The sequence below is a fragment of the Drosophila guanche genome, unplaced genomic scaffold (genome assembly GCF_900245975.1).
Source record: "Drosophila guanche unplaced genomic scaffold, DGUA_6, whole genome shotgun sequence".
NCBI lineage: Eukaryota > Metazoa > Arthropoda > Insecta > Diptera > Drosophilidae > Drosophila > Drosophila guanche.
In genome coordinates this window covers 2,861,798-2,883,051 of record NW_022995754.1, presented here as the reverse complement: position 1 = coordinate 2,883,051, position 21,254 = coordinate 2,861,798, and the positions used below count along the sequence as shown (strand labels likewise).

General features: G+C 48.1%; 4 protein-coding genes across 15 annotated transcripts in view; 2 read left to right on the top strand and 2 right to left on the bottom strand.

The window, feature by feature from the left end:
- Nucleotides 1–5,140, bottom strand: part of LOC117589357 (eukaryotic translation initiation factor 5B) — a 20,626-nt gene extending 15,486 nt beyond the window's left edge. The window contains exon 1 of the mRNA XM_034281244.1: nucleotides 5,092–5,140. The gene's annotated coding sequence lies outside the window, so the exon portion shown is untranslated. The remainder of the gene's footprint in view (nucleotides 1–5,091) is intronic.
- Nucleotides 1–21,254, top strand: part of LOC117589346 (bumetanide-sensitive sodium-(potassium)-chloride cotransporter) — a 213,839-nt gene that overhangs the window by 39,680 nt on the left and 152,905 nt on the right. The window lies entirely within an intron of this gene.
- Nucleotides 4,746–21,254, top strand: LOC117589349 (adenylate cyclase, terminal-differentiation specific). Of its 12 annotated transcripts, none has more exons than XM_034281218.1 (8): nucleotides 8,933–9,120; nucleotides 12,278–12,372; nucleotides 12,562–15,201; nucleotides 17,374–17,537; nucleotides 17,737–18,210; nucleotides 19,272–19,479; nucleotides 19,543–19,670; nucleotides 19,740–21,234. In XM_034281218.1, the coding sequence occupies exons 1-8, from the start codon at nucleotides 9,002–9,004 to the stop codon at nucleotides 19,842–19,844; spliced, it is 3,933 nt and encodes a 1,310-aa protein (XP_034137109.1). In that variant the 5' UTR covers nucleotides 8,933–9,001; the 3' UTR covers nucleotides 19,845–21,234. The 12 variants fall into 12 exon arrangements, with proteins under 12 accessions (XP_034137112.1, XP_034137109.1, XP_034137111.1 ...); XM_034281215.1 differs by having other exon boundaries at nucleotides 8,944–9,120; nucleotides 12,577–15,201; nucleotides 18,996–19,479; XM_034281212.1 differs by having other exon boundaries at nucleotides 8,944–9,120; nucleotides 18,996–19,479.
- LOC117589386 (probable insulin-like peptide 5) lies at nucleotides 10,868–11,571 on the bottom strand. The gene is made up of 2 exons (XM_034281301.1): nucleotides 11,287–11,571; nucleotides 10,868–11,223 (listed from the first exon to the last, which is right to left on the bottom strand). Exons 1-2 carry the CDS (start codon nucleotides 11,567–11,569, stop codon nucleotides 11,012–11,014), a joined length of 495 nt encoding a protein of 164 aa, XP_034137192.1. The 5' UTR covers nucleotides 11,570–11,571; the 3' UTR covers nucleotides 10,868–11,011.

The following is a 21,254-nucleotide window of genomic DNA, read 5'->3' as shown; positions in this document are numbered from 1 at the left end:
GCACACTACCTTCCCGAAAACCACTTAGTTTTCGCCGCGCAGCACTGAACCCAGATTAATTATGGACATATTCGATTTCTCAATGCCACTACCACTATAATATGTGTACCGAAAGTCAATCGAAATGCAAATGAAAGGGGCTGCCTGCCAGCCAGTTGCGCGCTCGTTTGTCTGATTTGAATTTGATTTGAATCTTTGCAATTTAGAATCTCGGAACATGCCGCAAGTGGCGAGCAACTAAGATACCTTGTATACATCCTCGGGGTCGTATCATAAGTAATGCATGAGTTGTCTCGCATATTGACCCCCAAAGCTTGTTGCATGATGGCCATCCCCAGCCTGCCTGCAATCAGACGAGGGGCGTGCGTGACTCTCGTACGTGATGGTCAAGTAAATTATAGGCCAAAACCCAAACGGCCTCATTCGTTTTGGTGCCGTGGCTGGGAGGTGAATTTGTCGGGCCGCCTGCAGGTAGTCAAAAGTACTTTACCGACAAGTTGTTGCATAATTCGAGGCGCCACGGCCATGCGATGCCATGCCAGGTTATCCGAGTCCATCAAAGTTGCACTTGCAGCCAAAACCCAAAGCCAAAGTGACAAACACAAGACAACACATGCCACCCAGCCCCGCAGTCATTAAACTTTATTAAGAAATTTCTGCCAACTCTTTGGCCCCAAGTGTGTGTCGGGTGCACTGAGAAAAAAGTACAAGAAACAAAATCCCGAAGTTTTGTCTGCAAAAATACAATTCGTGCTCAGTGTGTGGGTGTTTGGCTGTGCTTCGATTTTCTTTGGGGATTCTATTTGCCCCATTGACAATACGTGAGTCAGGCAACAGGCAGCTCTAGAAGAAGCAGTAGAAAAAGCAGTGGAAGCAGTAGACGAAGAAGCAGTAGAAAAAGCAAGCAGAAGAAGCAGCACAAACTTCAGCAGCAGGCGACGAAATGTTTTGGTTTTGTGGCTTTTGCAATTTGCCAAAGTTCGTTTTGGATTTTAACTTGAATTGGGGTTTTCAGGTTGTGGGGCTTAGTGAGATGCGTTGCGGTTCACTTCAGTTCGGTTTGGGACTGGGACTGGGACTGGGACATGGGGAGCTGCTGGGTTGGGCTGACTTTCCGTCATAACGCATCGTGGCCCCCAAGGACACTTGGCAGCCGAAATAATACAAAAAGTCCATGCGAATACATCTTTGAATATGTATGCATATTTGCAGAATATTTCTCTTATTTTTTTTTGCCATGCATATGCGATACATTATAAACACTCACCTGTTCCACTCAGGCAGCAGCCAGCAGCCAGAAGCCAGCTGGTAAAGCACATATGTAAAAAAAAAAAATACATACATATATATACATATGTACATAGTCGTAACATAGTGGCTGATGAAGGGAGGATGTTCTTGGGGGCAAATATTTATATGCCAAATATACTGACTGCTCTGCTGCGCTTAGCACGGTTGAGTCTGAGGCTGATTCCTATCCTATCCCGATTCCGCTGCCTGTTCCGCAACGACCAACAACAATTTCAATTCTAATGTGCCATTAATCATTCACAATCATAAGTATTATTTTTGCTTGGTTTTCTAGCGTGAAATACTAAAGAAAAACAAGCAGCGCGTAGAGTGTGGAGCGTGGAGAGTGGAGAGCGGAGAGAGGCGATGAATGCAGAAGAGCTGGCTGGCTGGCAGGCCGCTTAGTTGCCTGTCAGGTGCTCTCTGCCGAATGAGCTTTTTTGTGCATGGGTTGAATTTAGTGTGTCCAAGCCACAGGCGGGAGGGGGGAGGGGTTAAGAGTGTGAAAAGTGGAGAGGAAGAATGGCGTGGAAACAAATTTGATGCACTAATTGTTGTGCTTGAACGAACCGAAAGCACATGAACTTGTGAAGTGCGAATGCGCTTCATCAAACCATAAATCGTGAGAGCGAGAGACAGCGGGAGAGGCAACACACATGGCACAAAATTACGGTATTAAGTTGTTGCTGCTTACCGATTTTACTGTTCTTGATGGCAAAACAGAATTTCCAAAAATATAAGCAAATATAAACTAAATATACCAAAACACACAAACACATTCATACATACGAAATGGAACAAAATAAAACAATGCGAAATACTAAAACGAACCAAAAATATCCAATTTGTGTTGATAGAAGCTTGTCTAATGCTGGACATGAAACAACGCGAATTGAAATTGTTTTTTGATGCTTACTGAGTCACTTCGATGTGCAACGATGCACTTTATATTTTTTGGGAATACCTAAGCTTAAGACAGAGAGAGGGAGAGGGAGAGCGCACTGAGAGCGGCTGAAGCTTCCAGAAAGATCGCAGAGTAGCCTCCCGCAAAGTATGGCCACCAAAATAACTGTTATAAGTAGGCGACAAAACAGTGGGACTCCAAGGCACTCCAAGGTATACGAGCTGTTTTAAAATTGCTTTCCAAAAGTCTAAATATAAATGTTCAATATTTAGAAAAACATGCATATAAATATATGTATGTACATGTTTGTGTGGCCCACTAGTGTGTGATGTATATAGAGCCATAGGTGGAGCAATCTAGTACATATATCGGATCGTTGTTTTGTAGTTAATTAGGTGGTTTAGCGCACCACCCCCACTACATAGTGTGTGCGAGTGTGAGTGTTGAATATTTATCGTTTCTTCGACTTGGATGCCTTTGGGGAGGGAAGAATACGTGATTAGCCAGTGGCTATTCGAACTAATTTATAAGCGTCTGAGAGTGTTTGTGCGAGTGGGCGTTGGGCAGGGACAGCAGGTACACAAACACAACTCATGCTTTTATGTATGTGTGTGTCATCACTTTTCCATTTTCCATGAAAGAAGAGCATATCCAAAGAGCAAGAGGAACTTTTGCTGCTTTCGCGAACTTTTTGGTGCGGCATGCGTCGAGAGCCACCACCGAGCTAGCGAGCGACCGAGTAACAATAATAATTCGCACCGCGGACGTGTTCAGAGTCGAGTCCCAGCTTCCGAGTTCCCGGTACGGTACGAGTGTTTCTCTCTGCACGCCCCTCCAAAAGTGCATCCGCTAAAGGTGTGCGTGTGTGTGTGAGTGTGTGTTTGTGTGTTTGTTGTGTGGCGCAGTGTAATTTGTGGACTGGCAAATTGAAAACTAGGAGGCGCCAACGAAAATAAATGTCCCGAAAATGCGACACAAAAGAATAATGTTTAGGGGGGGGGGGATACCGAGCCCAATCCCTATTCACGATTCCCGCATAGGCGGCCGCCAGGGCACATGCGACATCAAAAATTAATTAAATAAAGTGCATTAAAGCGGAATGGATAGGCCAACTGATAGGTGCGCACAGAAGCTAATTAGCATTTAAAGCACAATTAAAAAGCGAAGCCAAAATAAGGCTTTGCAGCAAGAAAAGCGGAAAACCCGAAAAGCCAAAAGCCAAAAGCTGACAATACCAAAGAAGACTACGAAAAAAACAGCACACACTCCCATTTGAAGTGAAACAATTAAATGACATTTTAAGCGTATTTTCTGCTCATGCTTCAACCGCTTTCTACGGTTTCTAGTATATGGACTCTTGTCTGCTATTTTCGTGTGTGGAAAACTAGGGGGGTGGGGGAATCGTGTGTTGCCTCGTGGACGTGGAGAGACCAGAATCCAATACAAAATAGAAGCAAAAAATTAGAAAAGAAGAACTACACTCAAAAATAGAATATTAGAGACGTGCTCTCGGATGCGGCAGTAAAAATTCTGTAATAGTCGGGGGGGCCTGGTCCGGATCCCAGTCCGTGGCCAGGCCAGTCGACCTGCATAGACATCTATACAATCTATAGATACGAATGCGAGCGTACATAGTATCTATTCATCTTTCGGCTGGTTCCTGGGGCCCTCCTGTCTCCTGTCTCCGTCGCCGACTTGTCGTGTCGTTCATCGACGGCAAACCAAAATGTTTTTTTATTTATTTTATATTTCACTTTTTTGCTCTTTTCTTTGTTGTTGCTGTAGCCGCTGGTGTTGGTGTCGGCTCTCAAAGATATTCACCAAAACTATCATTGAGTGCTCTTGTTGCTGCTTTTGTTGTGTTTGGGGTGTTTGCATAGAGATTCTTATAAATATGGTAGCTGACTGACACTAGTGGCGTGCGATAAAAGGTGTACCTACCTGCTACTGTCACCCGCCCCAGAAATGGCTGATGATTCAGTTGGAATTACTGTTAATCCCCCCGGTGGGGTGACCAGCTTTCACCTTCATGACTTATGCATTTCCATTTTCCATTTCCTTTTCATTTTCACCTTGTCAGCTTTTGTTTTTTGCGCTCTTTGGCAAGCCTTTTCTTGAATATCTGCCAAATGGGCTTTAATATAATGAAATTTGTTGCTGGCGCTGGTTATTAATGGGGTAATAAAAGTCAGTCTGCCACATCTGAAGTGCGTAAGCAGTTCCGCTTTGGCCATAAATATGTTTTTAATTAATTTTTTCGTTCGCCCCATGCATTGACGCTCTTCGATTTCATATTCATATTCATTTGCAGACAATGCACTTTATTATGGCCGCCAGTGTAACGCATCGCTCCCCCCAGCACACACTATCTCGCTCGCACACACATATGAGTGTACTTACAGTTATCCCAGAAGCGCGTTCCACTGCTTCTGCTTGCTCTCTTGCTTCTTCTTTGGATTCTGCTTCTGCTTCTGCTTCTGTTACCCCTCCGCAAAGATGTGAAAATGTAGACTGATGAAAAAGCAACAAAAACAAGCGCCAGCCAGTAGTGATCATTGCGTAAAGTTTTGCCTCGGTTCTCGTTGAGTTTCTGGCGCTGTTTCAGTTTCAGTTCGCCGATGGTGCGCTTACAAAACGCCGGCTGGCGGCGGACGGGCACGCGCTCCCACAGACACCCACACTCACACCCACACTCATCTCCCATCTCCCATCTAGCCACCCAATAACGCTCTCGCACGCGGACAGACACGAACCGACAGCCACTCTTGAGGGAAAAAGAGTGTTGAATGCAATTTGGCGGTGAAAGTGCAAAACTGCAACGCGAGGGCGGGTCGAATCGGATGGGGTCGAATGAGCGCCACCGCTGGCTGCTGCGGTCGAAGCCACTTGGAGCGAACTTTGGCAATTTTCTGGCGTTATTTTTGGATTAAGCAGTGCCAAATTGTAACAGACGGTAAGTACACACCCACAATACCACTCACCCCACTCATTCGCCGTAAAACAAATAAATAAGTGTTTTCCTCGAACACACTTGTGCCGCCTGCTTGTGCCTGTGTTTATTTGTTGAATATTAGTGTACTTTAGTGTACCCCCCGCATGTAGCTCCCAAGAGAGAGAGAGATGAGGAGCCAGCTAGAAGCAAAATGAAATATTTAAACGAGCCAACTAAAACAAAATCAGGAGCACAATGCTGTCCGTTAATAATTAAATCAGCAAGAACCAGTCGGAAACCAGGCAAACATCAAGGCAAGCGTGAAAGCCACCACACCACACCACACCACACCCCAACCCACCATCCACATGCTTTTAGTCAGTTTTTGGGGATTTTGGGATACGCAGATGCGTCGTCGACACACAGATTTGCCAAATCTAACAATATTTGCACCTGATTTCAATGCACACACACAGACAGATAAACCCAGACACAGGCTCATATACGTATAGCCATGATTATAGTTTAGATAGCAACCGCCCAGAACCCACGGCACACACACACACACACACACACACACACACACACTCACCCCATGGAGTAGTCGGAGTCGAGCGCTGATAATGATGTCGATGCTGCTGCTGCTGCTGCTGCTGCCAAAACGAACTCACAGCAGGGAGATGTTAATTAGGAGAACGCGATAGTCCCCATAGCTCATACCCTAACTACATAAATTCACAGCCGAAATAAACAGAATTTTATGATAATTTAAATAAAAGCGTGGCCGCCCCTGTTTTTCGGTGTTGGTTTTTTAAGGCAAAACTTTAGTCAAGGTTTGCCACAAAAGCAGCCATAAAATAGGCAAGGAATTTCGGCGAGCATTTGAAAGGTATTTCGAAAAGTTTTTTATAAATAAACCAACAGATCGTTAATAGGGCGCAAAAGAGCTACCAAAAATGCAATTGGAACTTTATAAAATGTGCAGGAATCTTAGGTCTTCAATTTGGAATATCTAACATATTTTGTTGTGCAATTGCTACAAATATAGCTCTAAATCCAGGGCAAAACATGCACAAGAGCAAAGAAATCACAGAAAGATCTCTGCTTGAACTGCTTCTGTTAGTTCGCTGAACTGCTTCTTTTGGCATGTGCTGCACTGCTTCTTCTGTGGAACTGCAGCTTCCAGAATGAAACTAATTGAGTCAGAGCAACTTTAATCTAGTATGAAATATTTCAATTAGAGCAGCTCATCGCATATTGTCCTGAAGATGGCTCGACCCGAAAAGAGTATGGCAACGGGGGCGCCACACTTGAGTGGGTTGGCGTTGGCGTTGACGTTGACGCTGGCATATGGCAAAAGGTGGAAGAATATTGTTTCTATGGCACCACCTCCCACACACACACACACACACACACATAGACAGCTTTGTTTCCTTGCTCTCTCTCTCTCCCACACAATACTCACGTTTAACTTTTCTCGTTTTTAGTTTCGCTTTTTTTTGTTGAAACATTATTTTAGTGAGCATTTTTTATGCAAATTCTCTTACAATTCCTGTGCTAAGTACACAGACTGCAGCACGCACCTGTTCGGCTCTCCATGTGTGTGTGCTGTGTGTGTGTGTGTGTGTGTGTGTGTGTATGTGTGTGTGGGCGGGTTGTGTTAAACTTTAATTGGGACATCAAGTGGCAAGCTCTTGCCTGCCTGCCTGCCTTTTGTGCCTTAATTTGCATAATATTTTATTAAATGTTGATTAATTTGTGTGATTCTTGGCTGCTGTTTCCGGATGCCGTGCCCCGATTGCCACAGCAGCAGCAGCAGCAGCAGCAGCAGCAGCAGCTGTGTGGCAGCTGCCGCAATGTGGCATGCAACCAGCCAAAAGCAAGAGCAGCTCAATTAAATCGCATAAAATGCGAACAAACACACAAAAATGCTTCATTACGATTATTTCAAGTGTCTTTTTATTGCATTTTCCATTCAACGAGCCTGCACTTACCTCTCCCTCTCTCTCTCTCTCTCTCTCTGTCTCTGTCTCTGTCTCTGTCTCTGTTCTACGCTAATGATGATATTCCTTCGCTGATTATAATTCTCATACATCAGTGGAAATGACGCAAATCTGAACAATAATATCTTTTGCCCATTCCTCACAGCTGCTAATTTTATTTGAGGTGACACACAAGGCGGGAATTTCAAAATAGCGCCAAATAGCAGACAGCCAAACGATAGAGAGAGAGAGTGAGAGAGAGAGGGGGCGAAAGATATAGCGACTGAGAGCCAGATAGATACCATCCCATCCCATCCCATTCCCAACCCAACCCATCCGACTCGGACTCGGACTCGGACTCGCTTTTGAGTGGGTTCGTGGAAAATATGAGTATGAGCAAAATCGAGCACATTTCAATATTTTGTTGCCCGCTGTCTTGGGCTCTATTTTTAGGCACAGCCAAAAACAAGCCATATAACATTGTACATATACAAGTTGTAGTTGCTTTTTGTGTTTTTTTCCTGCTCTCAAATTAGTTTAAGATACATTTCTCAATGTGACAGAAGTGAGTGAGTCGCAGCAAATTGCACAAAATTAATCTACTTTTATTTTTTAGAATTTGTGTGTGTCAAATCGGAATAGAATCAAAGTGCTTCCAGTGCTCAGGGTCGTATACATATTTGCGTACATTTTATGTACATGCATTTGGCCTCCTTTTGATCGCCTCAGCGTGTGTGGGGTTGACATTGAAGTGGAATTTCTGGAAATATATGCAGCAGATTGTTCGTTCGCATTTGTGTGGCAAAATTCAAACGAGTTTTCTTGACCATTTGCCATTTTCCATCATTAATCAATCAATCAATCAACACACATATTTGCTGCCTGTCAACAATGTTTACATATGCCACCAGACAAAAAAAAGCAGTGCAAAATTAAAGCAGTGCGTGATTATGTGACAATGTATACATAAGTACATACATGTATGTACACTGTACATATGCACACATATCCGTGTCCAAATGAAGAGATTTTAATACACACATTATGGCGAATAAAAGAAGCGTTTTGTTTTGTGCCTGCACACACATTGCTCTTAATTAAATTGATTTATTTGCAACTGCAACACGCTTGCGGTCCATAAGTACATCAAATTTAAATACGAAAATATAATTTATAGCCAGGTGCTTTCAATGTTGAATGAGAATTAAGTTCAAGCTTGGCAAATGTCATGTTGTGGCTTTAAGATTGACTTAAATATTAAACTATTAAGTGCTGAAGTGAATGAGGATGGTGGGCAGCTGCTGCTCCTCTGTCCCACCCAAAGACAAGCCCCGATTAAACTTGTATTCCTTCCATCAACTTTTGTACAAATTAAATTCCTGTTTACATCATTTCCATTTCCCTTCTTAATGCCCGTCCCGCACTCATTCAGTTTCCCTTTTGTTTTTTGTTTTTGCATTTTCAATTACAGAACGAACAACGACCGACAATTAACGATTAACATTAAGTCCAACAGCAACTGAAACTGAAGTGGGGGAAAACTGAAAAGTGTTTGGAATTCTGTTTTCCAACAACAAGAGCAGCAACCAGAGAGAACACCAGCAAAAAGAGCAACAACTTGTAAACCACTCTTGAAACGATAAGCGGATCCAAGTTCTTGCTAAAGAGTTTGGGGCAGGAAATTTTAAAAAATATTTTTTATCAACAATATTTTTCGAAAAACTTTTTGAAGAAACCCAAACAGCCACAGAAGAGAACGGATAAAGAGAGCAAAGCCAAAGCCAAAGTCAAACAGCAAGCAGAAGCAAGCAGCAGAAGCAGCAGCAGCAGCAGCGAACAAGCAGTTGATTAAAAAACACACAGCGAAAAAGCAGAGCAGAAAGAGACATCAAAATGGCCGCGCTACAAAGGAAGCTGGTGCACAAGCAGTTCAACTCCCCCATGGGCCTGTACTCCCAGGAGAATGTCAAGGACACGTTGAATCGCGAACTGAAGGCCTTCGGCGGCGAGGGGTGAGTACTGGGCTTTTGGGCGAAATGAAATGATTATTAAACATTTAAATGCATAATTTTATAGACAAGATGAAAGGGCAGAGTGGGTGCCAAAGGCTGATGAAAAGTGCCCATAAAATGGTAGGGGGATGGGCAGTGGGTTGCGACTTTGGGTGGATTGTATATCTTTGTAGCTGTTATATGCTGGCTGCCCCCCAAGAACAGGTGCACAAAAACACAGCAATATGGGTGTGCGACGGCTGCTCATTGCAGCGCGGCGGCGGCGGTGGCGGCGGCGGCGACAGCGATAGCGACAAAAGCAGCGACAGCTACAGGCTACGCCAATTTGTTGTTGGCGTCTCTCCCGCTCTCAGATAAAGAGAGGCGACACAAAGACAACCTCCACAATTAAATGCTTTGACGTTTGATTGTAATTACCAAAAAGCTTTATAAGCAGCGACCGAGACAGCTACAGCGACAGCGACAGCAGCAGCGACTGCGACTGCGACTGCGACTTCCACTGCTTTATAGCTGAAAGTGCGCAAGTATTTGTGAGTGCCGCTGCTACTGCAACAACAACAACAACAACAACAACACCTTCATCTCTGTCATTGTTGTTTGCAATTGTTGTTCAAATAAACCGGCCTGGCGCCCCCCACCCAATTTCAGCGCTGAGATCTGCTCGGGTGAGCAAAAACTTTAAGTGGCTTTCAGTTATACGGGGACTATGCGTGCGACAAAACGTGTGCAACAGCAACAGCACAGGCAACAGTAGCTGGCAATTTAATTACCAAAAAAAAAACCAAAACCAAAACCAAAAACTTTCAAACGCATTCGCGTGTGCGTGTGCGGCTCGTGTGTGTGCCCGTGTGTGCGTCGTGTGAGGTGTTTCCCCCATTTAGTGTAAACTTTTGCCAAGCGACAGCTGAGCCAGGGTCTGTGGCTGCATCAACCTGCATTCAGCTGCCATTCAAAATGTACGTGAATCTTAAAGATACGCTTTTATATAACCCGCAACACAAAAACACACACACACACTAAGAACAAGCAGTACAGAAGGGAGCACAAGCAGTACTATAGGCAACACAAGCAGTGAAAGCAGTACAAGCAGTACACGGGCGCACAGGGTGGGGGGGGGGAACTGACTAAAGCAAGACGTCAGCAAGTCGAATGAGTCACACGAACCAAATTGGACACTGGCCACTGCCACAAGTGCAACAACAACAACAACAGCAACAGCAACAATGTCAACAAACAAGCGGCAGGCGTCTAGCCAAAAGTTGTGATGCATCTCGCTGACGACTGGCTGCCCGCCCGCTGATTCACTCTGCGCCACTCAATTAATCCTTTGTCCCGAAAAAAGTGCCAACAGTATTTATCAGCTGAAACTCATCTCCCATTTGGCCATAAATCTCGCACTCAACGAAGTACTCTACTCGTTGATTATTTGTCTGCAAATATTTGTGCAGCATCTCAAACGAAATTAATTTCTATTCATGGCGCAGTCTGGGCGCCAATCAACTAATTAAATTTGTGCGGAAAATCAAGTAAAGAGAATCTGCTCCAAATCGGAGATTTGCGAGCAATTCTGGCGCAGATTTCTTATCAGATTGCTTATCTGCACAAATATTTCCCCGATAAACACACACACAAAAAGCCACCTTGGACCTCAAACTTTAAGATACAAATAGTCCGCCCCCGCTTTAAGGTCCCCCCATTTTTCGCTCTCGGGCATTGGCAATCCAATTTAAAGTTCCTTTTTCTTGCAACAGCTCTTGAGAGCATCATAATATATTCATTCGAGTCGCTCCTCTATCTACACGTATATCAAATATCGTAACAATTTGTTTAGCTTCTAGTTTTGGGTGGGGCTGGGTCGGGGGGGTGGTTGTATCGCTGCTCAGGGGCGCCTTCACTTGCAGTAGGCCTGAATCTCGTTGTAGTTGCACGGCTTGGCACAGCACTCGTTCACTATGCCGCGCATTTGGCGCCTGGTGGTCATTAGGGAGCTGTGCCGCCAGGGCAGGCGAACGCCCTCGGGCAGGAGCGCACCCACAGACGCCGCCGCATCATCATCATCCAGTCCGGGCTCAGCCATGTGGTCCACGTAATCGAACAGGTCCACTGCGAAAGGGAATGGAAACCAAAATCGGAACAGCGTACAAACGGAAAAGCCGAAATACTCACGTAAGCCACGCTTGTGGGGAATGCGTGCATTGAACCCATTGGGGCACATCATGTCCAGGGCCTCGGACAGCTTGTCGCCGCACAGCCTGCTGGATCGTTTGCTGGGCACCGCGTTTGCTGGGCTCCAGCTGCAGAGCGAGACGAGCAGCAGCAGCAGGACCGAGACTAGCGTTTGCAATTTGCTGGAGTTGGCCATCGTTTCGGGAGTGTCTGGAGTGGCTCTTTGGTGTGCGCTGAAGACAAGTTGCTGCCTGCCAAGATGCTCTTTGGGCTGTGGATGCATTGGCAGACGCTGCCAGGCGCTTTTATATCCGATGGCGCAGCGCGGCGCTTGTCAGTGCCGATTAGCATCTGCTCCCTTTTTGGGGTCAGCGTGGGTCGAACTGCGCACGCAAATTTCAATGCCAGGCTCAGGCAGAATCCGGCAGAAGGATGTGGTGTTGATGTGACAAGTAGAGTGCTGCAAGGACTGGGACTGGGACTGGGACTGGGCCTGGGACTAATTTATGCCCACAGGAACCAGTGGAAACATAAGACAGCATATCCCTATTAATAGGTACAAGAATCCAAAAGGTAGTAGGGCAGCTAGTGGCAGGGCTAGAGGCTGTCAGCTTCAGTCAGCCTCAAAACCTCAGTTTAAATAGTTCTAACAGCTATTTAGCTACACACCAAAAGCTAAAAACAAACCACAGCTACGTCAACATATTTTATTTAACACAAAGAAATATTTAAAATCAAAATTCTATGCAAAAATAAAACATTGCTGGAATTTGAACCCATACATTTTTATTCGCTGCACAGTTTTAGCAGTGCCTACAAGCAGTTCAAGCAGCAGAGTTCTGTAAACTGCTTTTGCATCGGCAAGGCAGTGGATTCCGCACTGTTAAGCAGTGGTAAACGTTAAAGCAGTGTAAATTCAAATTCAAATTCGAATTGCTGCCGTTTATTTCTTATGTTTGCTAACAATTTTGTGTTTGAAAACTATTTTTAGGATTGAAATTGACGATCAAATCAGCAAGCCACTGAACCTGGCCAACTCGGCAGTTCTGAGAGCCGTCGAAGAGGAGGAGCAGCAAGCCAAATGCGGTAAGAAAAGAACATTTTGTAGCCTTTTAGTTTTGTGTCTCTGTCTGTATGTGTCTTGTGTTCACACACACACAACAGAAACTATGTGTAAAACAGTGTAAAACATTCAACAAAAACACAGCCACGCCCACGCACAGTGCCCTGTCCCAGACTCTGTCACAACTTGAATTGATTGAGGCAAACCCAAAGACTTTTATCCCCAAGAGAGACAGAGTAGGACGCGCCAGCGCGGCGATGCGGATGGCCTGCACCATACGCTGCACCAGCAGCTGCTGGACCAAATCAAGACGCACTATCTCAGCCACCAGCAGGACATCACCATCGACAGGGACACGGTGCTCAAGATCAATCGGCTGGCCAGCAAGCGGCACATGCTCAAGCGGGACCACAGCTGGCCGCCCACGGAGGCCGAAGCGGTGGCCATAACCGCCAGCAGTCCGGATCTCAGTCACATGCCCGTGTGCGCCTCGCACAGCATTGAGGCGCTGCGCGAGAAGTTCCAGAGTCCAACGAGGATCATCGAGCCCACGGCCAAGCAGGTGCGCGAGCAGCGACAGCGCGAGGGCTCCAAGGAGCGGCCCAGCACTCCACTGCGCAGCTCTGAGCTGCAGCCGGCGCAGCTCTTCCATCAGACACCCGTGGCCAAAGGCTTCTCCGCGCCGGAGACCAAAGCAGCGGACGTGGACCTGGGCCTGGTGGCGCCCCGCTGCGAGTACTACGAGCAGTTGGCCCACAAGCGACCCACCACGCCCACAGCGCTGACGATAACGCCCTACAGGCCGAGGGCCAAGCGGCAGGCGTACTCGCTGGAACGCGGACGCTGCCGTAAGCGGACAGTGTCCGCCGCTGGAGCAGCGCCAGAGCTGCCACCGCCCAAGCCACGCGCCAGCAACAAGGTGCCGAAGGTGCAGCGGCGATGCGTGAAGCTGGCCACCGAGGTGAGGATTTCGTATGACAATGAGGCCGACAGCGAAGAGGAGGACAGGCCCAAGGCCGCTGCCAGCAGCCAAGAGTTGGACTTGGAGGCCGTGCCACTGCCCCCGATACCCAAAGCCAAAGCAGCGGCAGCGGCAGCTGCCGCCAATGTGGCGGTAATTGACAGCCTGGCAGTCAAGCGGCAGCAGCAGTTGGCTCTGGCACTGGCCAGGCAGCAGCCCACCGCTGGCACTCGCATCATACCAGTTCGCGTTGAGGCACAGCCGAGTGCCCAGCAGATGTACGAGGACGCCTGCAGCTACCTGCAGCAGGACAGCCAGCAGAGCCAGCAGAGTCAGGAGATGCAGCAGCAGCAGGCACCCACCTATGTGAGCGCCACCAGTGGCATCAAGCTGCTGCAGCGACAGGCACCACCGCCGCCGCCGCCGCCGCCACCTCCTCCACCACCACCAGCACCGCCCATGGCCATGCCCGCCAAGCTGCGGCCCAAGTCGGGCGAGGAATCGCAGGCCAGAGCCAAGCAAGCGCGCCGCGTGGGTGGCATCTACGGCGCGGAGTCCGCGGCGGAGCAGCAGCATGAGGCGCACGTGGAGATCTCCCAGCTGGAGGCCAAGTACGCGCACATACAGCAGTCGATAGCGGAGCATCTGCGGCAGATCGACACGTACATGGAGAATGCCAAGTTGGCGCTGCAAAGGAGTGTGCAGACAGCGCCAGACGAGGCCACACCTCCTCCTGCTGCGCCTGCTGCTGCGCCTGCAGCCTCCCAGGACTGCCTGTGGGACATGTTCGCCGCTCGCCAGTCGCCCATTTTGGCCGTGGAGAGTCCGCTGCAGGCCATACTCCGGCAGATTTACTGCCGCGCCTCGGCCCGACCCAAGGAGGAGTCCATTGCGGAGGTGGAGGCCAACGAGGAGCTGACCGAGAATGTGCCCATTGTGGAGCGAGCGCTGGAGGACTTGCACAGAATTGCGCTGGCGCTGGAGCAGCCACCAGAGGAACTGGCCGCGGAGGATCAACAGGGGGGACTGGAGAGACTTTTGCGCTTGGAGCACAAGCTCCAGCCAGCAGCTGCAACGGAGGATGTGGAGTATCGACACGTGTCCGATGTCATAGCCAACTACGAGCAGCTGGCAACGGGCAAACAGCAGCCAGAGGCAGAGGTAGAGACAGAGACAGAGACTGCGACTCAGCGCCACAAGGAAGCGGCAGAAGAGGAGCATCAGCAAAAGGACGAGGAACCCTGCGCCCATGCCAGCAGCGAGCCCAACATCTGCTGTGCCGTTTGCCATGAGCTGCGCTACTCGCCCAACAACTGGGCAAAGCTGACCAAGGCGGACCAGTGGCGCATCGCCAATCTGCACAACGAGCCCATGGAGAACTACAAGGCCACGTACGAGATACGCAGTCCGTACATCTCCCGCCAGATCTCCTGGGAGGACACGCAGAGTGCGGAGGCCACCAAGCCGCCGGAGAAGCTGCAGCGGCAGCGAAGCTTTGTGGAGATTGTGACCACGCGGACAGCAGACTCGCCACCGCCGGCACCTCCGTTGCGCTTGAATCTACCCGCAGCGGAGATCAGCTGGCAGCGCAGTCGCTCGCCCAGTCCGCTCTCCTCACGCAAGTATCCCGCGCCCCTGATCGAGGCGCCCGAGCGCGCCAGCTCGCCCTTTGGACTCAATCCGGTGCTGAGGATGCCCGCGGCTCCTGCAGCGTTCTCGCATGTCCCCCAGCTGGAGGGCCACAACATTGGGCTGCTCGTGCGCACTGCCACGGAGCCGCTGCAGCAGGCAATGTGCGCCTCCTCCTCGCTCCTCGCACCTTCGCAGCGGGACTCCAGTGTGAATCGCTGCTTTGACAATGTCTCGCCAAGACCCTATTTGGGCATTGAAGGTGCGTGGCTGGAACCCCCATCCCTGGCTCCCTTCACTGCTGTTTTCCCCGTGTCTGTTGCCAGTTTTTGTGTCTTCCTTGTCTCTGACTAAAGGCCAAATGATTCAGTTGTTGCTCGAATCTTTGGCGACATTTTTCGGGGCTCTCAGCTGAAGACTCACAGAAGTCTAAGGGGAAGTCTTTCTCAGAATTCAAATTGCAGCAGGGCAGTCTTTGCAGAGTCAACTCTAAGGATTCCTCTGAGGAAAAGAGAGCTAAATCTTGGCAGCGATCGAAAACCCAGCCACTAAGTGGCTATAGATGAGCGCTATGAGCCATAGAACGCTGCTAACGAGCAGAGCAGAGCCACAGATCGGTGCAGCATTATGCCAAAATAATTGTGCTGGGGGGCAGGTGGTGCATGGGCAGGGGGCAGACAGATGAGTTACAAGTTTGCTAACAATTTTAATGAGCCAACTTGTGTCGTACACCTGTGTGAATACGTTTAAAAAGAGATTTGTTCGGTTGACAGACGTTTAATTTTAGCCAAGCCAAAGCAGCAAAGCAGCAAAGCAGCCACAGCTCTGTGGCTAGGCGGATGGATAGTTAAGTAGTTGGATCGGGCATTGCTCGGCGCAGAGAGCCAAATGGCACAGAAATATGCCAGGCATCCGAAAGATATACAAAATAAATAGATGTACACGTAGGCGTAGCCACACACAGATATGCGGAGATAGAATATAGCCAGACGAAGCACCTTGAAATTCGACTGCCGTGAGCAAACGTTTCAAGGTGCGCCCACAAATCACAAGAATCGAAGGTGTGTAAACAATGCCAAAAAGTGGGCCAGCAGTGCAGAGAAAGAGCAAGCAGAGCAAGCAGGAGCAAGCAGGGAGCAGGAGCAAGCAGGGCAAGCAGCATACAGCAGCAAGGGGCATCATTAGCAGCCGCCACTTTTATACCACTTTTCGCACACTTTTACCCCCACTCTGCCCACACTTTGCGCCTCCCACTCGGCAAATCTCGCGCTCTCTCTCTCGTTGATCCGTATCTTAAGCATTTCGATTCGTATCTCTCGATTTTTGGCCAACAATAATTTGCTCTGTCTGCCCCACTGGCTTGTGGCTCCTCACTTAGTAGCATACATCGAAGGCAAACATATCGCGAACGATCAGCGGCCAGCGCGAACGATCAACGAATTAGCAAATAGCCAACAAATATCCAAATAGAAAATAGAAAATTAAATTCGAGCAGCATCCAAATACAATTTTCGCGGTGTTCTTTGTGTTTAATTCTGCAATTTTCAACGAAATCGATCCGACAAAAGAAACGATCCCAAAACGAAACGCGCGCCCAATCGATCAGCGAACAAAAAATAATTCAAGCAAGCAGTAAAGAAAGGAAATAATTGTTGCTGTGGCAAAATCGAACCCGATTGATTATATCTTTGTGTGTGTTTTGCGGGGGTTATATAACGGTCGTTCGATCGCCCTCTCTCACTCGCACTCGTACTTTTTGTGTGTTCAAGTCAAAAAATAGCAGCAAAAAAAGCTACAAAAATATAGCAGCAGAGAACCGTAGATATATTTGTTATTTTTGATATCTTACGCAAAAAAAAATAGCAAGGAGAGAGAGCTTTCGAACCGATTCGTCAGATACTATATAGCCCCAGGCAGACAGTAACGATGGGTGCCCAGTGGAAGATTAGAAACCAAAACTACAAGAATCTGGAGGGTAAATACAAACAACACACTCTCTCTCTCTAGTTAAATCATGTGACTGGGCAACATGTTGCATGGTGTGGTGTGGTCGCAACATCAGCACCTTATGAGTAATGTCGCATTCCTTGCTTTCGACTCGTTTTCATCGTCTAAATTTAGACACAATGACAGCCGCAGCAGCCGCAGCAGCAGCGGCATCTGTGGGGCTAGCTGTGTGGGTACGGAACGGAATGGGATGGGACGGGACGGGACGGGACGAGGCTTCGCCGCTTGTGCGAATTTTCGTATTGCACATTGTATATTGTATAATTTTAATTGGCTTAAATCATTTTCAAACTGTTTGTCTTGCAATGCACCGCCAAGGCCAAGCAAAACGCCCACGTTTGGCCGCATTTTGTTGAATGTTTTACAGTTTTACGTTCAGCTGTTGCAGAAGAAACCCTTCTAACATTTTCTTCTTCATTTTCGATAGGCTACAAGCGCGTGGCCTGGCCACCCGCCTCGGAGGAGCGCATTGTTCGTGAGTTCACTCCGCAGCCGCAAAGCCAGAGCCCCGCGCCCGGCGCTGGCGGTTACTACGCGCAGCCAGCGGCCGCCGCAGCTGCGCCACAGCCAAGCGCTGTTCAGGCAGCTCAGGTAATTAGCAAATAAACTTACTTATTTAAGTTATGGACTGTAAATATATGATTAGTCAAGTGTTGTGTAAATATATTTGTCAACTGTAAATGGTCTGCGTCTACACTGATGTACATAGCCCACAGAAGCACACAAGAAACACCCAGAAACATAAACACCTCCCAGCACATACCTAACCACGCACTGAACTAACTTTCAGGGTCCCATTTATAATAACGTCCAGCCACGATCCACTCCAGCAAGACAGCAACGATCTACGCCCACACCGCAGGCACGTTTTACGCCAACACCTCAGCCACAATACACTCAACCACAGGTGCAGGCGCCACAGCAGCAGCAGCAGCAGCAGTACCCATACGCTGCTCAGGGTTCAGAACCCAGCTATACTCCCCACGAACAGCAGCAACAGCAACAGCCCGTGCAGTACACTCAAGCGCAGTTCAATAGGCAACCCTCAAGGGAGCCTGCGCCAGTCTCGACCGATGCGTATCCCAACTATCAGTCGAACTATCAGCAGCAGGAGCCTCAGTTGGCCGCGGACAATGCGGGGGGTGGCTGGAAGCCCATACGTGCGCCATTGCCCAAGTCGCATCATGACTACACGCCGGCGGGAGGAGCGCCCTACCAGGGATTTGCTCCCCAGCAGCAGCAGCGACCAGCCTATCTACAGCAGGTACAACAAAAGGAAGCGATAAATGAATGATGAAAGCGGACTGGCCAAAATGCGTACTTAGAAGCTCTAGAACTCTACTCTCTTTGCTGCCTATGTCTCTCTCTCTCTCTCTACCCTCCCCCTCCCCCATCTATCGCCAGGTGAATTTACTTGCAAGGTGATGTTGCCCGCTGTGGTGAGGACCAAATAACTCCCCACTCCCCCGCTGAGAAGCGTAAGAGAGTGCACTGTGGTGAACACGACAACTTGTTAGTAAATTCACTTTGCAGCTTTCTATCGTCGACACTTTTGACTCTATAAACTGCACATCCAATGTTATTTCCTTTCCTTGTTTATGCTCTTGCATGCTCTGTAGTTGCACCCGTAAAACGCTGTCCGTAGCAGCCGTAAAACTAGTTAACAAAACGCTTACTACTCTGCTTTTCTGCTTCTCTCTCTCTCTCTCTCTTTTTCTTTCTGCGACTTTCAGCTGTAGAACTGCGCACAAAGATAATTGAAACGTCTAATACCTAATCCCCCGCCCCTGCCCTACCGCTTGACCACTAAACCGTATCCAGATATTAACATTCTTCCTATAACTTTTATGTATGGTTTATGTGTCTCTCTCTCTCTCTATCTGTATTTCGTACATGTATATTTCTCTCTCTTTCCACAATGACTGTGCACCTCCCCACAACCAAAAATCAACCAAAAACCCATCTACAACATCCATAACACCCGTGATTGAAACCCAAATGCACCAACGCACCACCAACGCACCACCAACTGCACCATTGAACAAACAGCAGCCACAATATGGTAACCAGCAACAGCAGCAAGCTGCACCACAGCAGTCTGTGGCTCCACAGTGGCAACAACAGCAGCAGCCTGCACCACAGTGGCAACAGCAGCAATACCAGGCACAGCCTCTGTCTCAGGCTCAGGCTCCCTATCAGACGTCGCCCTACCAACAGGCAGCACCACAGCAGCAGCAGCAGCAGCAGCAGCAGCAACCATCCTACTATCCACAGCAAAATGGTGGCTCGACCTATGCTCAACCGCAGTACAATTCTTATTCGCAGCCCCAGCAGCATCAACTGCCGTACTCGCAGGATCAGACAGATCAGCAGCAGCAGCAGCAGCAGCACCAAGTGCCCATTGCCTATGCTGGCCAGGATGCGGGCTATCGTGGCGCCAGTCCCGGGATTATAACCCTGAGAAAGGAAGCGCCTGTGTCGCAGCAGTCTGCGCCAGTCTACACTTCGCAGCCAGCCGCCGTCAGCTATCAGGGTAAGAACTGAACGTAAAAGCAAGCACAACTAAGCTTAATACTTCGATTTGATATCTTGTTAGGAGGCAGCAAGTTGCGCGGAGATTTGAAATGGCCACCACCAGAGTACAAGGAAGCGGCTGCACGCGAGAACGAGGAGCGTCGCCAGTTGGCCTTGGGCCCCGTCTGCCGTCCCAGAAAAGTAAATAGGGTAAGAGCTGGCAACCCATTCAACCCTACTAAATCCCCAAACCCCCCCAAAACATTCAAATTTTACTAGAACAACTTTCGTCAGGACTACACATCCTTCTTTGCCAAGCATCAGCTGAACAACGCCTATCCCAGCTACAAGGTGCCGCCCGGCACACAGCACATGTTCGCCTAAGGACTAGGATCAGCCAGCTGCAAGCACACATAATTCAATGGAACCCACTTCATAATATATAATAATAATAATGATAACGATGCTACTAAAACGAGAACAAACTAACGAACAGAAGGGCAAGAGCCAAACTATCTGTAGGACATATAAACAATTGTTATACTAATCCTAAAGGAAACACTAACGACGCCATATATACGCATATATAACTTATGTAACGAAACGAAATACAATACCACAGAGGTGAGCGCGCTGTGCCAGACAATGGATCCATGCCGGCTAGAACGGATTGGACCCATTGTGTACGGGAAGCAGCAACCTCAACCACTGGGCAGTGGATAACGAAAGATGCAGCTCGTAGCCATACTATATGCACATATTTTGGAGCATGTGCATATAGCATGGCAGCAGCTGGACACAGATAAACTATATACTAAACAATATATATAGCATTAGTTACTAAGGATAATTAATTGTTACAAAACATTGTTACAAAAAACTAGCAAATGAAACGGAAACGATGCGACCCAAGACGGAAAACGGAAAACGGAAACCGGAAAACAAAATGAGATTGCAAAACCTTGTTCTAGCGCCCTAAGGCCATTACTAATTATATTATTCTATTCTTATATAACGTGGATGCGCACGGACAACTCACACCAAGGGAGAGCCCACTGGTGGCCCGTTCTTGGCCTGGGGCAGGCGACTCCACAACCCCCTACTAACTGTATATTGTAAAACGAAAGGAGATGCCGCCCGAGGCGAAGTTCTTGGCCAAGTTCTTGGGCACTCTTGGTGGTTGCTCGTTGAGGCATCTCAATGTTTATTGTTTGAGTTTGCATGCTTTTTGCTCTATATATATTACGACCCAAAGTGGTCCGAACTGCATATGAAAAACCGTCAAATAACCGTCAAAAACGCATAGAAAGTTATGCTACGAGATTCAGCCAGTTCTGTGAGTCATTAATACGTCAATCAGCAAAAGAAAAACAACCAACAGAACGCCACACAGTCGGTCCGCCGAAATGTTCGAACCTCCCCACCACGCAAAGGCCGGCAATACAGCTTGCCCCGTGCACTGGATTGGCAGAGTGCTCTGCCCCCAACCAACGAAACATCAGCTGAGGGCGACCCGAGATCAATCCACCAGCGGCAAACAGTATGAGGATGCCATTGCCTGCTGCACGTGCACGGCCCGAGCTTTGTGCGCGGTCTTTGTCGCGGTGCAGGGGGACTCGAGCGGCGGACTCGCGTGGCAAAACTCAACTCTCTCAGACTTAACCAAATTACTAAGACCAGCCATGTCAAACACCCAACTAAACGATGGATGTATAACTAATATGAGAAAAATGAAATGAAAACTATACTAAAATAAACGGCAAGTTTCTGAATACTCGCGAAGAGAAGACAAAA

Bases quoted from the DNA above. Each gene is read 5' to 3' on its own strand.
- LOC117589349 (XM_034281212.1), top strand. From the start codon at position 9,002: ATGGCCGCGCTACAAAGGAAGCTGGTGCACAAGCAGTTCAACTCCCCC. The intron at 9,121-12,277 runs GTGAGTACTGGG...AACTATTTTTAG, and splicing joins AAGGCCTTCGGCGGCGAGGG to GATTGAAATTGACGATCAAA. The intron at 17,538-17,736 runs GTAATTAGCAAA...ACTAACTTTCAG, and splicing joins GCGCTGTTCAGGCAGCTCAG to GGTCCCATTTATAATAACGT.
- LOC117589386 (XM_034281301.1), bottom strand. From the start codon at position 11,569: ATGCATCCACAGCCCAAAGAGCATCTTGGCAGGCAGCAACTTGTCTTC. The intron at 11,224-11,286 runs GTGAGTATTTCG...TCCCTTTCGCAG, and splicing joins TCCCCACAAGCGTGGCTTAC to TGGACCTGTTCGATTACGTG.